The sequence below is a fragment of the Emiliania huxleyi genome (assembly GCF_000372725.1).
Source record: "Emiliania huxleyi CCMP1516 unplaced genomic scaffold EMIHUscaffold_67, whole genome shotgun sequence".
Classification (NCBI taxonomy): domain Eukaryota; phylum Haptophyta; order Isochrysidales; family Noelaerhabdaceae; genus Emiliania; species Emiliania huxleyi.
The window spans coordinates 569,406-586,770 of NW_005196981.1; the positions used below are offsets into that span (position 1 = coordinate 569,406).

Sequence of the window (17,365 nt, forward strand, 5' to 3'; positions counted from 1 at the left end):
CCCCCGTCGAGTCAAAATCGACATGCGAGTCGATCTTTCGCCCGCCAGAGGGATACGCGGCGTTCGGGTGACAAACAGCGCTGCGGCCCCGAAGTGGCGGTGGACATGCTCCCATGTCGCCGACGCGGCGCCGGAGTGGCCGGCGCTGCTCGCCGCGACCACGACGGCTACTCTGATGCTCCGGGCCGACCCGTCCTAGAGCGGCCGCACATTGCTCGGTACCCCCCCTCCACATCAAAAGTAATCTCTTCTTCTTGGGGGGGTGGGCACCCCCCCCCAGCAGCAGCGCTCTGCTGCTGGGGGGGTCAGACCCCCCCCCCTAGCAGCAGAGATGACTTTAGATGTGCAGGGGGGGTACCGAGCAATGTGCGGCCGCTCTAGGACGGGTCGGCCCGGAGCATCAGAGTAGCCGTCGTGGTCGCGGCGAGCAGCGCCGGCCACTCCGGCGCCGCGTCGGCAACATGGGAGCATGTCCACCGCCACTTCGCGGTCGCAGCGCTGTTTGTCACCCGAACGCCGCATATCCCTCTGGCGGGCCAAAGATCGACTCGCATGTCGATTTTGACTCGACGGCGGCATGGAGGCTAGTAAGGACCACGGAAAAGATTGATTCTCGCCTGTAACTATTGATATTGATTATTGACAGCATCCCCTCTAACTATTGACAATATATTGACATATTGATCGCTGATTTGTCCCAACATTTCCTAGATGTGGGCTGAAATCGAAAAAATCGCGAGTTCAAGGCGATTTTTAATGCGGTTTAAGCGATTTCGAAGCGATTTTGGCCCGTTTTTAACGATTTAGAGCCACTTTCAAGCCCAGGATGGACCCCCATCGCTGGATATATTGATATGTTGAGTCCAACCTGACGGTCCTGACCAGCCCGCAGGCCCAGCGCTCTCCTCTAACTATTGCCAAGATATTGACATTGATCGCATCTCTAACTATCTTATTGGAGCAATATATTCAATATTTTCCGTGGTCCTTAACTCCATGCCGCCGCCAAGTCGGACTCGGAGCCAGTCTGCGGCGACCACAGCGCTCGGACCGCAGGGATATGCGAGAGCGTTTCAGAGTCAAGCTTTTGCGCGAAATCCCACAGTGGTGGATTTTGGGGCGCTGTGGGCCGCTGTGCGCACCCCCTACGCCCTAGCCCTACCGTAGTCCAAACAACCGAGGACGAGAGTACGACACCGGGTACACTGTTCGTACACAACGAACAACAAAAATATCAAATTTGCCGGCTCTAGAGTAAATTAGAACGAATTTCTAATTAGAAATTTACCCACTCCTCTCCCCGCCCGCGCAAAACCGCGCCGGCAATGGCTCCGCCCCCATCAGATTCCTCCACGTATGGTCCACCCCCGGGTAGCCTGGCCTTCGCCGCCTGCGAAACTCGACGATATACTCGATCGCGTCCAACAGGCTCGCGTGCACGGCACCTGCACGCTCTTCTGCGCGGGCGCTGTGTGCCCACGCGTCGCGGAAGCCGGCGTTGAAGTTGATCAGGTGGTTGCGCGGCACCACGAAGTGGGTCGCCGGGTCCACAGTCAAGCCATCGCGGCTCCACGGCGCCAAACGCACGTCGAGGGGGCTGTTCTCGCCGCGCGCGGCAGTTGGCATATCCATCCGCACAATCTCGGAGCTGACGATGAAGGCGGGGAGGTCAGCCGGCAAGAAGGGAGGGGAGTGGACCTGCTCCGGGTTGGGGACGCGCAGCCAATCCACAAAGACGAGGTCTCCCGCGTCGAGCGACTTGACCTTCTTCCTCTTCGCCTCGCGGGCCGCCTCGGAGGCGGAGGGGGCGGAGGGGGCGGAGGGGGGAGGGGCGCTGCTCGCCGCCGCCGTCGGCGCCACCGATGGGAGCGCGGGGCGCGGCGAAGGGGCGGGGAGGCCGGAGCTGCCGAGCGGGCCTGCGGAGCGGTGAATGGATCGGAGGGTGCGGTGAGGTGGAGCATCTCGCCGGGGCGGGGCGGGGCGAGGGTACGGCCAGGACGGGGCGCGTGGAAGGCTGTGAAGGGCGCGCGCACCGGCTGCGGGGCGCCGCCGCTCGTCGTGCCCGTCCGGCGCCCCTCGCGGAGAGGGGCTCGGCGTGTCCCTTACTCTGCCCTGCCGACCATCCCCGTATAGCTCCACCTCCGGCACTTGGCCCTCCTCCTCCTCCTGCTGCTCGCGATCGTGCCGCGACCGTTTGCGCACCGCGTTCAGCGAGTTGCTGCGCCGCATATGGTGCTGATCAAACCGAATCTGCCGCCGGACGAGCGGGTCGATTTCGGCGAGCTCCACCCCGTCCGGCACAAAGGGCCGGAGGTGACCGGCCCGGACCCACTCGCCCGAGCCGTCGCTGAACCGCAGCGAATCAATCTTTACGGAGGCCAGCTCCGGCGAGGCGTGGGTGTAGGAGGTGATGCCCACAATGTAGAAGCGGCATGGGAGCGTGCCGCGCCGGCGCGACCTGTTGAAGGGGCCGTCTCCCGCCGGGTTGTGGGCGCGGTTGGAGTCGCTGGACTGGGGGAGGCTGGACCGAATGTACGCCACGTAATCGTTCCAGCAAACGTTCTCTGGGGCGGTGTCGGCGTTCCTGTAGAGCGCTTTGTGGACCGCCGCTGCGGCCTCCGTAAAGGAGGTGTAGCTCTTGATCATATCCTCATGCGGCGCCTCGATGACGTCGGTCGCCCCGAGCCGGAACCAGTCCCACACCCGCACGCGCAGCACGACCCTCTTGAAGCGGCCGCGCTCGCGCTCGAGGTGCAGATACAGGTATCCTTTCAGCCGCACCATGGCCTCCTGTACTGTCTTCTCCCACGGCGCGCCGCCCCGAAAAAGGGAAGCGACGCTGTGAACGGGCCCGGCTCAAAAATTCTCTTCGCCTGCGGCGCGCGCACTTGTCACTTTCCAAAGTCTGCGGTGTTCTGAGTGGATGGAGTGAATGGAGGCGTGTGTGCGTCTTCCCGTCAACCCAACAGATACATGTACATGTAGAGAGCCGACTCGGCGGCAGACTCTGGCAACGCCCTCGCTCGCGGACCGCAGCTTACCTCTTCCCTAAAAATCCTTCGGGCCGGCGCTCTGGCTTGAGTGCCCCGGCCGGAGCTAGAGGGCAAGGGCTACCTGGTCACCTCCGGGCCGTTCAGATACTTGCGCCACCCCAATGACACGGGCGAGCTCTTCGGATGGACGGCCAGCGCGCTGCTCGGCGCCCTCGTGGCCCTCTCGCAGGGCGCTTCTTTTGCGCGCAGCGTGCTGCCCTGGCTGATCGGCTCGGCCGTTGGCTGGGTGGGGATTATATTCGTGCTCAGACGCGGGTCGCCACGCGCACGGCACGGTGACACTGGATCTCGGATTGACAGTGACGGAGAGTCGCGCGGGAGGCCGGCTTGCAAATACGGCCGGGTACGGAAACGCTCGTCTACCACTGTACGATGTTCATCTACCTGTACCTCGAGGTGAGGTGTGAGGAGCGAGGGACCCCTCCTGCTCCTCTGCTCCCGCCCCAATCGCGACGCGGAGCTGCGAGACGCGGCGAAACAGCTGCGCCTCCTCCACCGTCCATCTGTCGTCGACCTCCATCTCCTCCATCTCCTCGTTGACGTAGCAGAGCCGCACATGTGACGGCGCCACGCCCGCGTACGCGGCCGCCGAGAGACGCAAGCTGCCGCACGGCGTGTCCCGCGCCGCCGCCTCGCGCCAGAAGCCCAGCTCGTCGCTCAGCCACACGCGCACCGTCCAGCGGGGCGGGATGCGCGCGCGGCGCGGCCGTCCGTCCAGCGGCAGCTCGACCTCGAGCCCGGCCGGCAAGCACGCCTCCGCCTCGGGGAGCGTCTGCCACTCGTACGTCGGCACGAAGGCGCCGCGCGGCGAGGCGGGCGGCACCGCAGGCGGCGGAGGCGCGACGCCCGCTCTCCATGCCTGCGTCAGCGCCGGCGTCGCGGGGGCGGCGAGCGCGGCGAAAGCGCTCTCTTCCTGGCGCAGGTACGCCTCGAGCGCGACGACGAAAGCCGCCTGCGGTTGCAGGGCCGGCGAGGGGTGGAGGGGAGGAGGCAGGAGGAGGAGGCCGCCTGCGGTTGCAGGGCCGGCGAGGGGTGGAGGGGAGGAGGCAGGAGGAGGAGGCCGCCTGCGGTTGCAGGGCCGGCGAGGGGTGGAGGGGAGGAGGCAGGAGGAGGAGGGACCCGAGCCAAAAGTGCAGCGGAGGGGGCAGGGCGCGGCCTCGGGCGTGGCTTTAGCGGCTGCGGAGAGGGGCTCCCAGGGGCTCGAGGGGGCGGGCCCCGCCTGCTGGTCGAGCGACCGCACCGTCTTCCGCTGCCGCGCGTCGCCCGAGTCGCTCTCCTGCTCCTGCCGCAGCTGCGCGTCGGCGAGCCGCTCCCGCATCTCGGCCAGCGCCTCCCGCACCATCGCAAGCAGCTCGCGCGGCGAAGACGCGCTCGATCCGCGAGCCGCGTGCGGCCCCGCGGAGAGGAGTGGGTTGCGCGCTGTCGCGTCGCGCAGCGTGCGCAGCGTGGCGCGCCTGCCGGACCACGGCATGGGCGTGGGAGGGGTGCTGCTGCGTCGCGACGCGTGCGCCGCGGTGGCGCGCGTGAGCGGCGGCAGCTCGAGCCAATACTCCGCCTTCTCCACCTCGTCGAGGTCCGCCAGGATGCCACCCACCTACTCGCGCGCGGCACGTGTCGCGGACCCGCCGCCGCCTCCGAGGCCCGCACAAGTCCGTTGCGACCGCTGCGCGCTCCAGCGCAGGCTCGCCCAGCTCGTGGGCGAGTAGCAGGACGGAGGGCGCGTTCGCGGCGTCGACGGCGGAGGCCAGGGTGCGCACCGCCGCCTTGAGAGGGGAGCGGAGAGGGGCGTCTCTAAACGGTGTCTCGGGCGATCACAGAGTGTCTCGGAGGTGTCTAGGAGGTGTCTAGCAGGCGTCCCAGAGGGGCCACGGAGAGGTGCGTCTCTCTGATACGTCTCGCAGAATCTCGGACAGGGACCTCCAGCAGCGGAGGGCACTCGAGGTAGTGGCACAGCCTCGCCACAGGCACCACCCTCTCCGGAGACAGCAGCTGCGCCGCCGCAGCCCGCTTCGCCGCCCCGTGGCTCGCGCGCATCCAACCCACCGCCCCTCGCACGGCTGCCTACAGCGGCGGACGGGACAAAAGACGCGTCGCGGACACGCACAGGGTCGAACCGCAGCTGCGCTCTTGTTTTCCCGCCGGCTCGTGCGCCGCCAGCGAGCACTCCCACCGCCCCTCGGCCGCGCCGGCCGCCTCGCGCCAGCGCTGCGAGCCGCCCGTCAGCGCGGCGAGCATGCGGGAGTGGCGCGCGAGCACCGGCGCGGGCGCCTGGCAAGGAGTGTGGGGCGGGAGGCGAGAGGTGGGGCGGGTCAGGGAGGGGAGAGGCAGAGAGGCAGAAAAGCAAGAGAAGAGCGAGCGGCGGGAGAGGCGGGTGAGGTGGGAGAGAGGGGCAGAGGAGAGACAGGCGGGAGAGGAGGCGGGAGAGGAGGCAGGAGAGGAGGCGGGAGAGGAGGGCGAGAGAGGCCCTTTGCCTCCAGCTTGCTTCCGTCGGCGAGCCAGAGCACTACAACGCCCTGAACCGAGCCGCCACCTTCCCCAGCCCCTCCCAGCCCGCCCTCCTCCTCCGCACACTCCTCCTCCAAGGCCTCCCTCCCTGCCACCTCGAACGGCTCCGCCTCCCTCAACACCAGTCGGAGGCGAGCGCTGCAGAGCGGTGTCTGCTGCGCGGAGAGAGCCGGACCGCCGCCGCTCGCTCCTCCCTGCGCCGCGGCCTCAGCACGCTGCCGGCTTTCGCCCGCGTCGAGAAGCGTGCGAAGGAGCTGCTCCCACTCCCGAGGCGCTAGGCCAACCCCGTCCACCAAGGCGTGCCTCAGCTCGTTGGGGCTGGCAAAGGCGAGTTCGCCCAGGCCGCGGACGCTGTAGCCCTCGTCCTCGAGCGCGGTTGCGTACGCAGCGAGGGAGCACTCGTCGAGAAGCGCTGCGATCGAAGGGAAGCGGAAAGCCAGACGCTCCAGACGTGGATCCTCCCAAATCACGAGCGAATTTGAACAGCGAGCCGCAGGGGCTTTGCGAACCGCTATTTGCAGGTGCACGCGGCTAACCATGCGGATCGCAGGCGAGTCCATGGTACAGGTGGCTGTAGAAGTACTGCTGAAGGATAGTAGTGTGCGCAGCGTGGTCGCAAAGAAACCGCCGCAAAGAAACCGTGCGCTCATCTTCTGCTTTCCTCCCAGATCGAAGAACTTGAAACACACCACGCAGGCAGGGGCACACAGCATGGTACAGGTGGCTGTAGCCGTTGAGGAGAAAGAAAGTGCGTATCATGCGTGCGCCACCTCCCGCGAGCGCGGCGGGGTCGGGAGCGCCGCCGGACGGAGGGAAGGGCGAGCCGCCGCCGGCTACCTTCAGCGACGACGACCGCGGCTCGCCCCAAAACGCCGGGCGCTGGATCGGCAGTACATGTAGGGCTTGGGCGGCGCAGCGTAGGGGTAGGCGTTAGGCTGAACAAGCTTTTCCTCTCGCACCCCGTCTCTTTTCCTTTCCTTTTTTCTTTACAGCACCCTCTCTTTTCCTCTCTATTTTCCCGGGGAAACCATCAAATTTTCCGGGCTCTGAGCCGAGCCTGAGGCTGGTTTGGGCCCAAAATCAGCCAAAGATGCTGGCGGAGTGCTCGCTCGCCGTGCGGTAGTAGGCACGCCGCAGCAGGCTCGTTGAGCTGCCGACCCCACTGTCCACCCTCGACAGCATGGACAGCTCGCCGAAGCGGCTTGCTGTGTGGGCGACGCTCGGAACACTTACCAGCTTGTGGAGGAGGAGCCGCAAGCTCACCTGACGGGGAGAAGTGGACGGCGGTAGAAGCCGGACGCGCGACATGGGGCGACTGCTACCATTAACGAGGGCGAGGCTCGCTCGCCTTGAGGTGTGGTGCGTCGAGGATCGGCACGGCGAGGTCGTGGAAGATGCCCGCCTGCGTGAGGTCGCTGGGCGTGCCCGCAATGACCTGGTCGAATGCGGCGGCCGCCGGCCCCTCCCGCTGCTCGTGGGCGAGCACAATGCTCAGCCTGGGGTGGTTCGCGAGCGCCGTCCGGAGCTCACCGAAGAGAGCGGGCGTGGTCGTCCGTGAGCCGAGCAGCAGGAGGAAGTGCGTGGCTCGAAGCATCTGACGGGGGTCGTCCGTCACACGCAGAGCAGCCGGCGCTCCGAGGCCTCGCGGGGCGGCGGAGGCGATGCCGCCCTCTCCCGTGCCGCCGCTGTTGAGATGGCTCTGCAAGAGCGCCACGAGGTCCGGGGCGCCGGCGTTCTCGCGTGAGACGTAGACGTGGTACTCGCCCGCGCTGAGCGGCGGCATGTCGAGAGTTGGCCCGGCTGGGAGGGGCGAGCGTGCCAGCAGGAGCCTGTCCGGCAGGTAGACGGCGGGCGAGACCTCCTCCCCCTCCGCTCCGGACCGGCCGACCTCCAGAAACTGCTCGATGATCTGGAGCACCGACATCAGCCGGAAGGCGCCGACGCGATGCCATCGCACGACCAGGCGGCGGTGCGTGCCGTCGAGCAGCGGCCTAAACCCTTCAGGCGCCTGGCGCGCATGCGTAGCGAGAGGCACTCCGCCGTGCCTCATGTCCGTCTCGGTGACGACTATGATCGGCTTCTCCAGCTCGATCGCGGCGCGGAGCTCGCGCAAGCAGTTCGGCGAGCGCCTAATGAAGCAACAAGCGAGTCAGGCCGGCACTCTGGGTGCGCCTTCGAAGTGTCCGCAGATCGAGCGCGCATGTAGTCGGAGACGGGAGCGCCAACGAGGTCGCTCGATCCCGAGAGGAAGACGAGCACCACAGAGCAATTCCTAACGTGCTCCTCGAGCCTAGGGGGGAATGCACCCAGTGAGAGCGAAAGGGGTAGCGCGGCCAGGGTTGCGCGGGCAAAGATGCGCGGGCAGGGTTGCGCCTCGAGGTGTCGGCGAGGTCGTCAACGTCGAGGAAGACGCGGATGCCCTTCACGCGTTCGAGGAGCGCGCTCTTGATTGCCCGCGCCTGGTCCTGCAGCCACAGCAGAAACAGGGCGCGGCGGGCGAGCGTCATGCGTCAGGGCGGCTTGGAGGGCGGGAGGGTGGGCGTGCTCGCCTGCCCTGAGCTCCAGACATGCGACAGAAAGACGTGGCGCTCGTCCGCCGTGGCGAGCGGCGGCGCCTCGACGATGGTGTCCGCCGCGCTCTCGGCCGTCGCTTGCAGGTTCGTCACCCGCACAACCGAGTCGGCAATCACGACCGAGCGGCGAGTCGCCTTGTCGCTGCGGCGCGTCGCGGGCATGCAGCGCGCGTAGGCCGACTCCAGCGCGTCCAGCTTGGCGGCGCGGCGGCGCGCTCTGCGGTTGAGGAAGAAGAGAGCGAGCGCCTGCAGACACCGGGACGCGTCGAGGAAGCGCCCCTCGGGCCCTCGGAGGGAGTGTCGCCGCGAGGCGGGGTGCCAAGAGGGCGACGACGCACGCCGCCGGGAGGACGGTGGTGAGGATCAATCTGCGCGCGTGCCTGTCCTCTTCCTCGGGCTCGTCCTCGCAATCGACGCCGCGGTACCCGCCCGTGCAGACGCACACGCCTTATGCGAACACAAGCGTCCCGTCAACCGGATGAGACTGTGTGGACGTGCCCCTGCGAGGACGCATGCGCCGCGCCGTCCATATCGCAGTGGCCGTGGCCCGAGCACTGGATCTCCTACAGGGAAGTTCCGAGAAGGTTCCGAGAAAGTGCCGGACTCGCCCCCCCCCCCCCCCCCAGCACGGACGCTCCTCGATATTTTCGCCCGCCTTGAGGACCCCGGGGTGCAGCCGCCGCTCGCACGCCCGTTGCTCCCAAGTTGGCTGCGGGAAGAGCATCGGGCCCAGCGACGGCTCGCCTCCCCCACTCGCGTGCCGAAGATCGATCGGCAAGTTTTCGACTGTCCGGCCGTTGGCCACGCCGGCGACGACGGTCTCGTCCACCCTGCCGGGCTGGAACTGGAGGACCATCATGTCCTCGTCCGCCTGCCTCACGCAAAAGAGGCGTGAAGAAACGCTGGTCACAGCGCACACCACCCATCGCCGTCCCCTCCCCCGCCTGCCCGTCTTTGTTGTACGTCAGGTTCGAAAAGAACTCAAACAGCGTCGCCTATCGGCGTGAGACGGGCCGCCTGCTCAACCCCCCCCCCCCCCTTCACCCACGGACCGGCCGGTGCTCGCGAGAAGCTCACCGAATTGAGGGCGGCGGCCACCTCGTCCGTCTCGAGCGAGCCCGCGCGCTCGATGGCGTCTGCGAGAGAACAGCTCGCCGCAAAGGCCGCCGCGCCTACATGGAGGTTCCTAGAGCGTCCAGAGAAGGGTTGTGGAGAACAGCTCGCCGCAAAGGCCCCGCCGCGCCTACATGTGGAGGTTCCTAGAGCGTCCAGAGAAGGGTTGTGGAGAACAGCTTGCCGCAAAAGCCGCCGCGCCGATGTAGGAGACGAGCTCACCTCCGTTCGCCCGCTGGAACTGCCGCGTGAACTCGATCGAGGTGAGATTGGACCAAGTGCCACGCCCCGAGAGAGAGGGGTGCCTGAGTGCCATGCTCGGCCCCGTAGGCTGAGTGTGAGTGCAGTCTCGTGCATCGCACTCTGAGGTTGGGAAGAGAGAGGCACATGCAGCACAGCGTGGGAGGCGACGGGGTGCAGCTCGAGAGACAGCTGAAGAGCCTCAAGTGCTAGTGTCGATGTGCCAGAAAACTCCGCATCTGGGGGGGCATGTGCCACACCATCGGCTCGACGGTGTACTCGGCCGCCCACGACAGCGCGAGAGGAGCCGTCGAGCGGAGCTCCGCGTGGATCCTGCCCTCACTCAGCGTGGCGGTGGTCACCTGTCCACAGCGGGGACCTGCGTGGAGAGGCTTCTTCTCCCGTCCCCCCAGCCCCACCGCGTCCCTCTCACCACGGCGAGGGGCGCCCAGCCGAGCTGCTGCAGTGCGAGCATCAGCCCTTTGCCGGTGCCGAGGTACGTGCACCCGACCAGCAGCGTCACGCCCTCGTCTCGGAGCGGCTGCAGCGCCTCCTTGATGTCGTCGATGTACTCCTGGCTGATGCCGACCTGTGCACGGCCGCGGGCCTGTCTGATCAGCGCTCTTCACGGCGCCGCCTTGCGCGGGGCGGTCGACCGAGAAGGCGGGCGCGACGGTTGTGATGAGCGGGAGGCCACTCGAGTTGAGAGCCACGGGCACGCCGGCCTCCTGCGGGGGGGAGGGGGGGGGGGGGGTAGAGTGGGCTGTGGGGGGTGTTTTGTGGGGGGTGTGGTTTTGGGGGGCGAGATTGTGCGCGATGGCAGCGCGGAGATAGGACACCTGCGTGACGCCAGCGCCGAGGGAGCACATGACGGAGGTGAACTTGGTGCGGGCCGCGATGAAGCCCGCCTTGAGGCTCTCCCGGCAAGTCGCCCCGCGGCAGCGAGGCGGCATTCCCCGCCAGCAGCGGTCGAGGCGGCTGTCGCAGGCGTCTGCGGCGTCGACAATGGCCTCGACGGCGGTCTTGATGTACCGGGGCGAGGGGGGCAGCACGCCGAAGGTGAGGTTGTTCTGCGAGATCACCGACGGCGTTGCGGCGGTGGTGGCGAGCATAATGGTCTTGTCGGCGTACGACCTGAGGAGGAGGGGGGCGGTGCGGAGAAGGAGTGGATGGGCGAGCAGAAGGAGTGGATGGGACGAAGAGCGGGACCGCACTGGCGCGCTGCGTAGTTGGTGAAGCCAGACGAAAAGCCCCCGAGCATGAAGTCGGCGCCTAGCCCGCGGATCGCGTGCGCCGTGGCGTTGGTGGTCAGGTCCAGACGACTCTCGTCGGATACGATGGCAAAGCGGAACGGGCGCCGTGTGCCATTGACCAGCAGACCGCCCCGTTCCTGAACCAGTCGTTCAAATAGCTCAAGGCTGCCTTTCATGCCGCGGCTGTAGCCGTAGTACGCCGAGCCGATGGGCGCGAGCGAGAGCAGAGCGCCGAACGTGATGAAGCTCGCATTCGAGGCAGGCGCGCCCGCCGGAGCAAAGCGGAGCTGCTGCTGCGTGGATGGTGGAAGCGACGGAAGTTGAGCTGACCAGGACTGGCTGACGTTGCAGTTTTCGAAAGCGTCACAGCCGGACACGAGCAGGTTGAGGCCGGCCTTTGGAAGCTCACAGATGCTCATCTCGGCGGCCGCCAGGGAGCCGCCAGGGGGTACAGAAACCGACATAAACCGACACAAGACGCCGAGCATAAAAGAAAAGGACCACAAGCACCTAAATGAGCAAGGCATGCAGCTGTTGTGCATGTGGTGGCTCGCCGCCGCTGCCACCCGCCCCGGAGCGACGGAGTTCGCGGGCCTCGTACCAAGCGCTCTCTCGCCCACCCACGGCGTGGAGGGTGGGCTGCCGATTGGCGCCCTCCTCGCCCCAGCTTTCCTGGTTGCCACTGCCGACTCTATCTGTTGGTAGGTGCGCCGGCGGGGACACTGCAACAGGGACGCGTTGCGGGTGTCGCCTGGCGCGCGTCGCCCACATGTCGCCCCCTCCGTCGCCGCCGGAGCCCGGCCAGGCCGGCATGTCGGAAGAGCTGAGCTGCATGATCTGCAGCAGCCAGGACTCAGGAGGAGTGAACAGGCTCTTGCCTTAATCCCTTGCTAGATGATCTCGGAAATGGGACAGGCTGCGGCTGCAGTTAGTTCTTGGCGATGCAGGCCCCGTTCGTCACAAAGCCCGGCGCTCCAGCGCCAGAACCTTATTTTTGGATCCATGACACGTACAACGTAAACACCGAACACCCTCTCTCATGCGTACAACGTAAACACCCTCTCTCACAGCCGGGTTGGCGGGTATGGAGTACTGAGTGGGGTGCAATCGGCAAAATACCGGGTATTTTGCGGGTATACCTGGAAAACCCCGGGTATACCTGGAAAATACCCTGCGACCGCCTGGGTATCGTGCCGATTTCCTCAATTTTGCCTCAGATTTTGCCCCAGACCAGCTCTCAGACTCAGCTCTCAGGGAAACTCGCGAGTTTCCAGAATGGAGCACCAAACACCCTCTGTTTTCCCTCGAAATTTCCGGAAACGCAAAGTGCTGGGGCCGCCCCTCTGTCTGTTTTCCTTTTTGTTTGCCGGAAAAGCTTGTGCAGGCCAAGGTAGGCGCGCCTGCGCCGGGCTGACTGCCAGGTGCCAGCACCAATGCACCTGCCTGAGCAATGGGTTGCTGTACTCGAGTAACGCATTTCACGGCTTGGTTCGCACCGGGGGCCGGAGGGGTAGCTCGTCCCCGGCGCCCGGGTCTAGCCCCGCCCGGGTGCGCCCTCACTGCCCCGGGGGTGGGACCTCACCGCACAGCCGGCGACGTCCCGGGGTGAGGTCTCGGGGTGAGTCCCGGGTGAGGGCCGCCCCTCCCCCGTCCTCGGGCTACTGTGATAAAATAAGCAAAGGAGGTGTTCACAAAGTCGTAAAAGGCAACGCGGCGCTCTGCCTCCGCCCCCCGACGTGTGCGACCGCCCCCCCCCGCCCCCCCCCTCCGAAAAGCGACTGCCGGAGACGGTCATGTCAGGGGACCCGTCACGCAGCGCGGCGGCCGACAAAGTCAGGTTGATGATGAAGCGGGCCGAGGAGACGGGCGGGCACCTGGACGACGCGACCTTGCAGGCGTGCAAGGCGCTCTTGCAAGAATTCCGCGAGGCGACGGGGCGGTTGCCTGAGGATGGGAGTGGTAGAGCGCGCCCGGCTGAAGATGCGGAAGCAGGTCTGCTCCGCGTGCTTTCCGAGGGGCTCCCCAGCGCCGCGCAAGGAATAATGCGAGAAACGCTGTTGCAACCGAATCGCACTCGGGCAACTCGACCCGGAGCGGCGGTTGCTGCTCCATTCATCACTGCCCCAAGGCCCCCCTCCACAGCGTCGGACGTATCGGCGGTGGCAGCCGAGATGGCTCGCCGGCGCAGCCGCGTGGACACGGGCCCGACCTCACCAGACCGGGTCCCGGACAAGATTGTGGACGCGGCAGGGGAGGGCAATGAGGCGGTGGTGCTGGCTTGGATGGACGCCGCCGGCGGGCAGGTCGACGCAACCTTCAAGTCGGGCGATACTGGCGGATTCACCCTGCTGATGTACGCTGTCGCCAACGGGCAGGAGAAGCTTGTCGACTTGCTGCTGGGACGCGGCGCCAAGGTCAACCAGCAGGCCAGCAACGGCATGACCGCGCTGATGCACGCTGTCCTGAGCAATCGGCCGCCGATCGTGCGCCGCCTGCTCGGGCTGGGAGCGGACCTGAAGGCGCGCGCCGCGAACGGCAAGACCGCGCTGCAGTTTGCCAAGGAGAAGGGCTTCGATGGGTGCGTCGCCGCCTTTCGCCAGCACATCGAGAGGGTGACGTCGGATCTGCGCGAGCGCGGGAGCGGTGGGGTTAGCGAGGGTGGCAGCAAGGAGGCGGCCACCGAGGGCGCCGCCGACACTAGCAAGGATGGCAACTGCGAGGTTCCCTTGGAGATCCTGCATGCGGCGGGCGGGCGCGGTGAGCCCACAAGCCTGGCAAACGTGCTCGAATGGGTTGACAGGGAAGAAGGGCGGGCCAACGCGACCTTCGATGCGTCGGCGTTCCTCGCGATCGCTTCGAAGAGGCGCGGCCCCGGCAGTGCCGCCCCTCAAGGCAGCGCTGCGAGGGGCTGCACGCTGCTGATGGCCGCCGCCCGCAGCAACAACGTGCACCTGGCAGAGGCGCTGCTGGAGCGCGGCGCAGAGATTAACAAACGGGACAGCAGCTGCATGTCGGCGCTGATGCACGCCGTCGCCCACGGCAAGGAGGACATGGTCAAGCTGCTGCTGGAGCGGGAGGCGGAGGTCGACCCGCAGGACAGGAAGGGCATGACGCCGCTGCTTGACGCCGTCACCCGGGGCGAGGAGAGGCTTGCCGAGGCACTGCTTCGGGCGGGCGCGGAGGCTGACCAACGGGACGGCACGGGAAACACCGCGCTGATGGTCGCCGTGCTCAACAATCACCTCGGTGTCCTGCGCTGCCTGCTGAAGCACGGTGCAGATATGAAGCTGTGCGCCACGGACGGCATCACGCTGCTGCAGCTGGCCGAGAGGATGGGCCACGCTGAGTGCGCGCAGGCTTTGCGGACGACGGTTCCCATGGAGGTTGCCACGGCGGCGGACCGAGGCGACGACCAAACGGTGCAGACGTGGCTGGAGATCGCCGGCGGTCAGGTCAACGCGACGTACGAGGACGGCGACGTGAGCGGCATGACCCTCCTCATGACTGCGGCCAGCAGCGGCTCGCTGCTCCTTGTCGACATGCTGCTGCGACGCGGTGCGAAGGTGGACGCGCGGACCAGCAACGGCTGGACCGCTCTGATGCACGCCGCCCTTAGCGGCCACGAGCGAGTAGTCCACAGGCTGTTGCTGGCCGGCTCGAAGGACGGCGAGACGGCGATTCAGCTCGCCAAGGAGTCGGGTCACGCCGCGGCGAACGCCAAGAGGGACGCATCGCCATGGAGTCGGGTCACGCGCGTCCTCGAGCTGCACTTGGCGGTGGACTACGAGGCGGCGAACGCCAAGAGGGACGCGGAGGCGAAGGCGCGAGGGGAGGCGTTGCTAGCGGAGATAGAGGCGGAGGAGGCGGAGGCGCGCAACAAGGAGAGCAAGAAGGCCAAGAAGAAGAAGAAGAAGGGAAAGGGTGGCGGGAGCAGCAGTGCGGTGCCGTCGGATGAGCCCGAGGCGTCAGTGGGGGAGGCGGAGGGAGAGGCATGGAAGGCGGAGGAGGCGGGGGCGCAGGAGGCGGAGGAGGTGGGGGCGCAGGAGGCGGGAGCAGGGGAGGCCGAGGAGCTCGCGGCGGCGCTCGAGGAAAGCGCGAGGCTGGAGGTCGAGGTGAGGCGTGCGCACGCGGGCGACGAGCCACGACCGCCGCCTGCGGCGGTCTCGCTCGCCGATGCTGTCTTCGACACCGGGCGCCGCGAGGAGGCTCCAGAGTCCACGATGGGCGGCGAGACCACGTGCATCGTGTGTTTCACCAACCCGAAGACGCACGTCGCTGTCCCGTGCAGCCACCGTTGCGCCTGCGGCCCCTGCTCCGCGAAGATGACCCTCTGCCCCTATTGCCGCGAGCCAGTGATGATGTGGATGGTCCCACGCGAGGTGTGAGTGGCAGAGGGGTGGCATAACGGACAGCAGCGGGATCGGCGGGGGGCGGGGGAGACGGTCACCGTCGCTCGCGTCGCGCGGCGGCCGGCCGCGGGCCGGCGGTGACCACGCTCCACGGTGTGATATGTGTTCAGCTCTAGGGTGAAGGGTGCAATGTGCAACCCCGCGGTGTGTCTGGCTAGCCGTGTGTATATCCGCGCGCTGTCGAAGCCGCGCGGGCGCAGCGCCCCGGTGGCGTGTTGACCACATACACATATGTGCTCTGACGAGGTCAGGACGAGGAAGGTCCTAGTGGAGCTAGTGTGGGGGGTGCTCCCGGCCATACAGAGTTCTGTATGTTATGCTGATGTATGGTGACGTATGACAATGCTGTGCGGCGATGTGAGGGAGGCGCACATATGTCGTGTGCGGGCGGCATCTCAGATCTCTTCTCGACTCTCCGCGTGCTGACTGGTGCTGCCCCGGTGCCGCGGGGTGGCCGGTGCGCGCCGGGCGGCGGCGGCGGCGCGCCGCGGCGCACGGCCCACGGGCACGACCACTTTTGTGGGCGCGGGTGAACGAAGAAAAGAGTACCTGTCATTATGGTAAACTAGGCCAACGGAGTGTCGGCTAGAGGCGATGTGTCCCTTGGCCGGCGTCGCTATACGGCTCTCTTAGCTGATGGTGCCCGACCCGATAGTGGGGAGGCGGCAGGGGCCGGCGTCGGTGACGAGCGGCGCGCCCTGGTAGGTCGCGACGCCGTCCGCGGCGCGCAGGTCGGCAGTCGCCGTCTCGAGCAGCTTCTTCTTCTTGACTTGGTTCGGCGAGGCGGGGTCTGGCATCGTGGCGCCATCGACACGCACCCGCTCGCCAGGCGGCGACTCGGCGGGCGGCTCGACGAACTCGACGACGGAGCCGTCGGCGGAGGTGCCGCACAGCACCATCCCGTTCGAGGGGAAGCCCCCGAGCTTGGCCGGCTTCAGGTTGCACACGACCAGCACCGAGCGGCCCTCGAGGTCCGACGGCTCGGCGTAATAGGCGCGGATGCCAGAGGCGATTTCGCGCGGCGCCCCCTCGCCCACGTCGATGCGCTCGCACCAGAGCTTCTCCGAGTCCGGGTGCGGCCACGCCTCAACGATCTTCCCCACCCGCACATCCAATTTTGGAAAGGCAGGCTCCGGCGGCGGCGCGTCGGCCGCGGCGGTGGCGGACGCCGCGGGCGCGGCCGCGTCGCACAGCAGGGCGCGGCCGAGGCGGACGGCGCAGCGGGGAGCGGCGATGCCGCCCCGCGCGTGCAGCGTCAGCGCCGAGGAGGCGCGCGCGAGGAGGAGCATGGCGAAAGGCAACTGCATGTAGCAGAACCGACAGGGGAAAGAAGAAGAAAAAATTTTCCTGCGCAGCTTCATCCACCGTGAATTCTTTTCCCCTACTAAATAAGGTTGAGGTGCCTCATCCGACGCCGCTGCCCAGCCTCCGCATGGCCGCCGACGCGCGGCTGATTTAGCGTGCCGTCCGCACACCCGCACACACACACACAGTCTTGTCCACCCTCCGCCGTCACCCGCGGCGGCGTGCCTGCTGCCGCCGCCGCCGCCGCGCTCGTCCTCCCGCCGGCACGCCGCCACCCTGTGCATCCCCGGCAGAGGCTCACGACTCCCCGTCGCGCACAGAATCATGAAGGGTGCCCTCGCCTTTCTTTGCCTGCTCGGCTCCGCCGCGGCCTTCGCGCCGGCGGCGCTGCGCCCCGCGGTGATGCAGCGCTCGGTGGCGGCGGCGCCTGCGGCGGTGCGGCAGCCCCCCCCTCTCCCGAAGCGAGAGCACCGACCCCGCGCCGCGCGGACGATGGGCGGTACCGCTGCCGCTTCGGCCGCTGCCCGTCGGCCGCTGCTCGCCCCCTTTCTTGCCGAGGAAGGCTGGTTGACGCAGCGCGTTTGCCGCTCTCTCCCGCTGCGCAGGCTGGAGCTGTCATGGTGGACCGGTCAGAGGCTGCGGACACGTGGTGGGGGGACAAGGACTACCCGCCCTCGATCGTGCTCGGCATCGGCAAGGACGTCCCCTCCTCCATCTTCGGCGTCACCTCCGGCCTCGCCTTTGCGATTGGCGTGTACTGTGTGGCGCAGGTCGGCCCTCGCCTCCCCCACCCTCTCCCGCTCCCTCTCCGCTTTCCGACCGCCACCGCCCCCGGCAGTCGAACCTCGTCAACATCCTCTCCGGCTCCACCGTCAACGGCTTCTACGTCGCCGGCGCGCCTCCGTTTCTCCTGC

The 17,365-nt window shown here is 67.2% G+C and overlaps 4 protein-coding genes across 4 annotated transcripts; 1 reads left to right on the forward strand and 3 right to left on the reverse strand.

The window, feature by feature from the left end:
- Window positions 1-1,284: 1,284 nt before the first annotated feature.
- On the reverse strand, window positions 1,285-6,118 carry EMIHUDRAFT_216028 (hypothetical protein; the record flags this gene model as incomplete). Its single annotated transcript, XM_005762672.1, has 11 exons — window positions 1,285-1,773; window positions 2,034-2,075; window positions 2,149-2,790; window positions 3,007-3,048; window positions 3,123-3,204; window positions 3,473-4,005; window positions 4,294-4,647; window positions 4,715-4,816; window positions 4,971-5,101; window positions 5,168-5,321; window positions 5,573-6,118. 11 exons carry the CDS (start codon window positions 6,116-6,118, stop codon window positions 1,285-1,287), a joined length of 3,117 nt encoding a protein of 1,038 aa, XP_005762729.1.
- A 406-nt stretch (window positions 6,119-6,524) lies between these two features.
- EMIHUDRAFT_437939 (hypothetical protein) lies at window positions 6,525-7,366 on the reverse strand. Its single transcript, XM_005762673.1, has 3 exons — window positions 7,328-7,366; window positions 6,907-7,190; window positions 6,525-6,821 (listed from the first exon to the last, which is right to left on the reverse strand). The coding sequence occupies exons 2-3, from the start codon at window positions 7,150-7,152 to the stop codon at window positions 6,639-6,641; spliced, it is 429 nt and encodes a 142-aa protein (XP_005762730.1). The 5' UTR covers window positions 7,153-7,190; window positions 7,328-7,366; the 3' UTR covers window positions 6,525-6,638.
- An 8,595-nt stretch (window positions 7,367-15,961) lies between these two features.
- EMIHUDRAFT_48968 (hypothetical protein) lies at window positions 15,962-16,264 on the reverse strand (the record flags this gene model as incomplete). Its single annotated transcript, XM_005762674.1, has 1 exon — window positions 15,962-16,264. A coding segment is annotated over one exon (303 nt), but the record flags the coding sequence as incomplete, so codon positions are not given.
- Window positions 16,265-16,534: 270 nt separating this feature from the next.
- EMIHUDRAFT_465301 (hypothetical protein) lies at window positions 16,535-17,348 on the forward strand (the record flags this gene model as incomplete). Its single annotated transcript, XM_005762675.1, has 3 exons — window positions 16,535-16,886; window positions 17,057-17,221; window positions 17,290-17,348. Coding segments are annotated over exons 1-3 (333 nt in total), but the record flags the coding sequence as incomplete, so codon positions are not given.
- Between the last annotated feature and the right edge of the window lie 17 nt (window positions 17,349-17,365).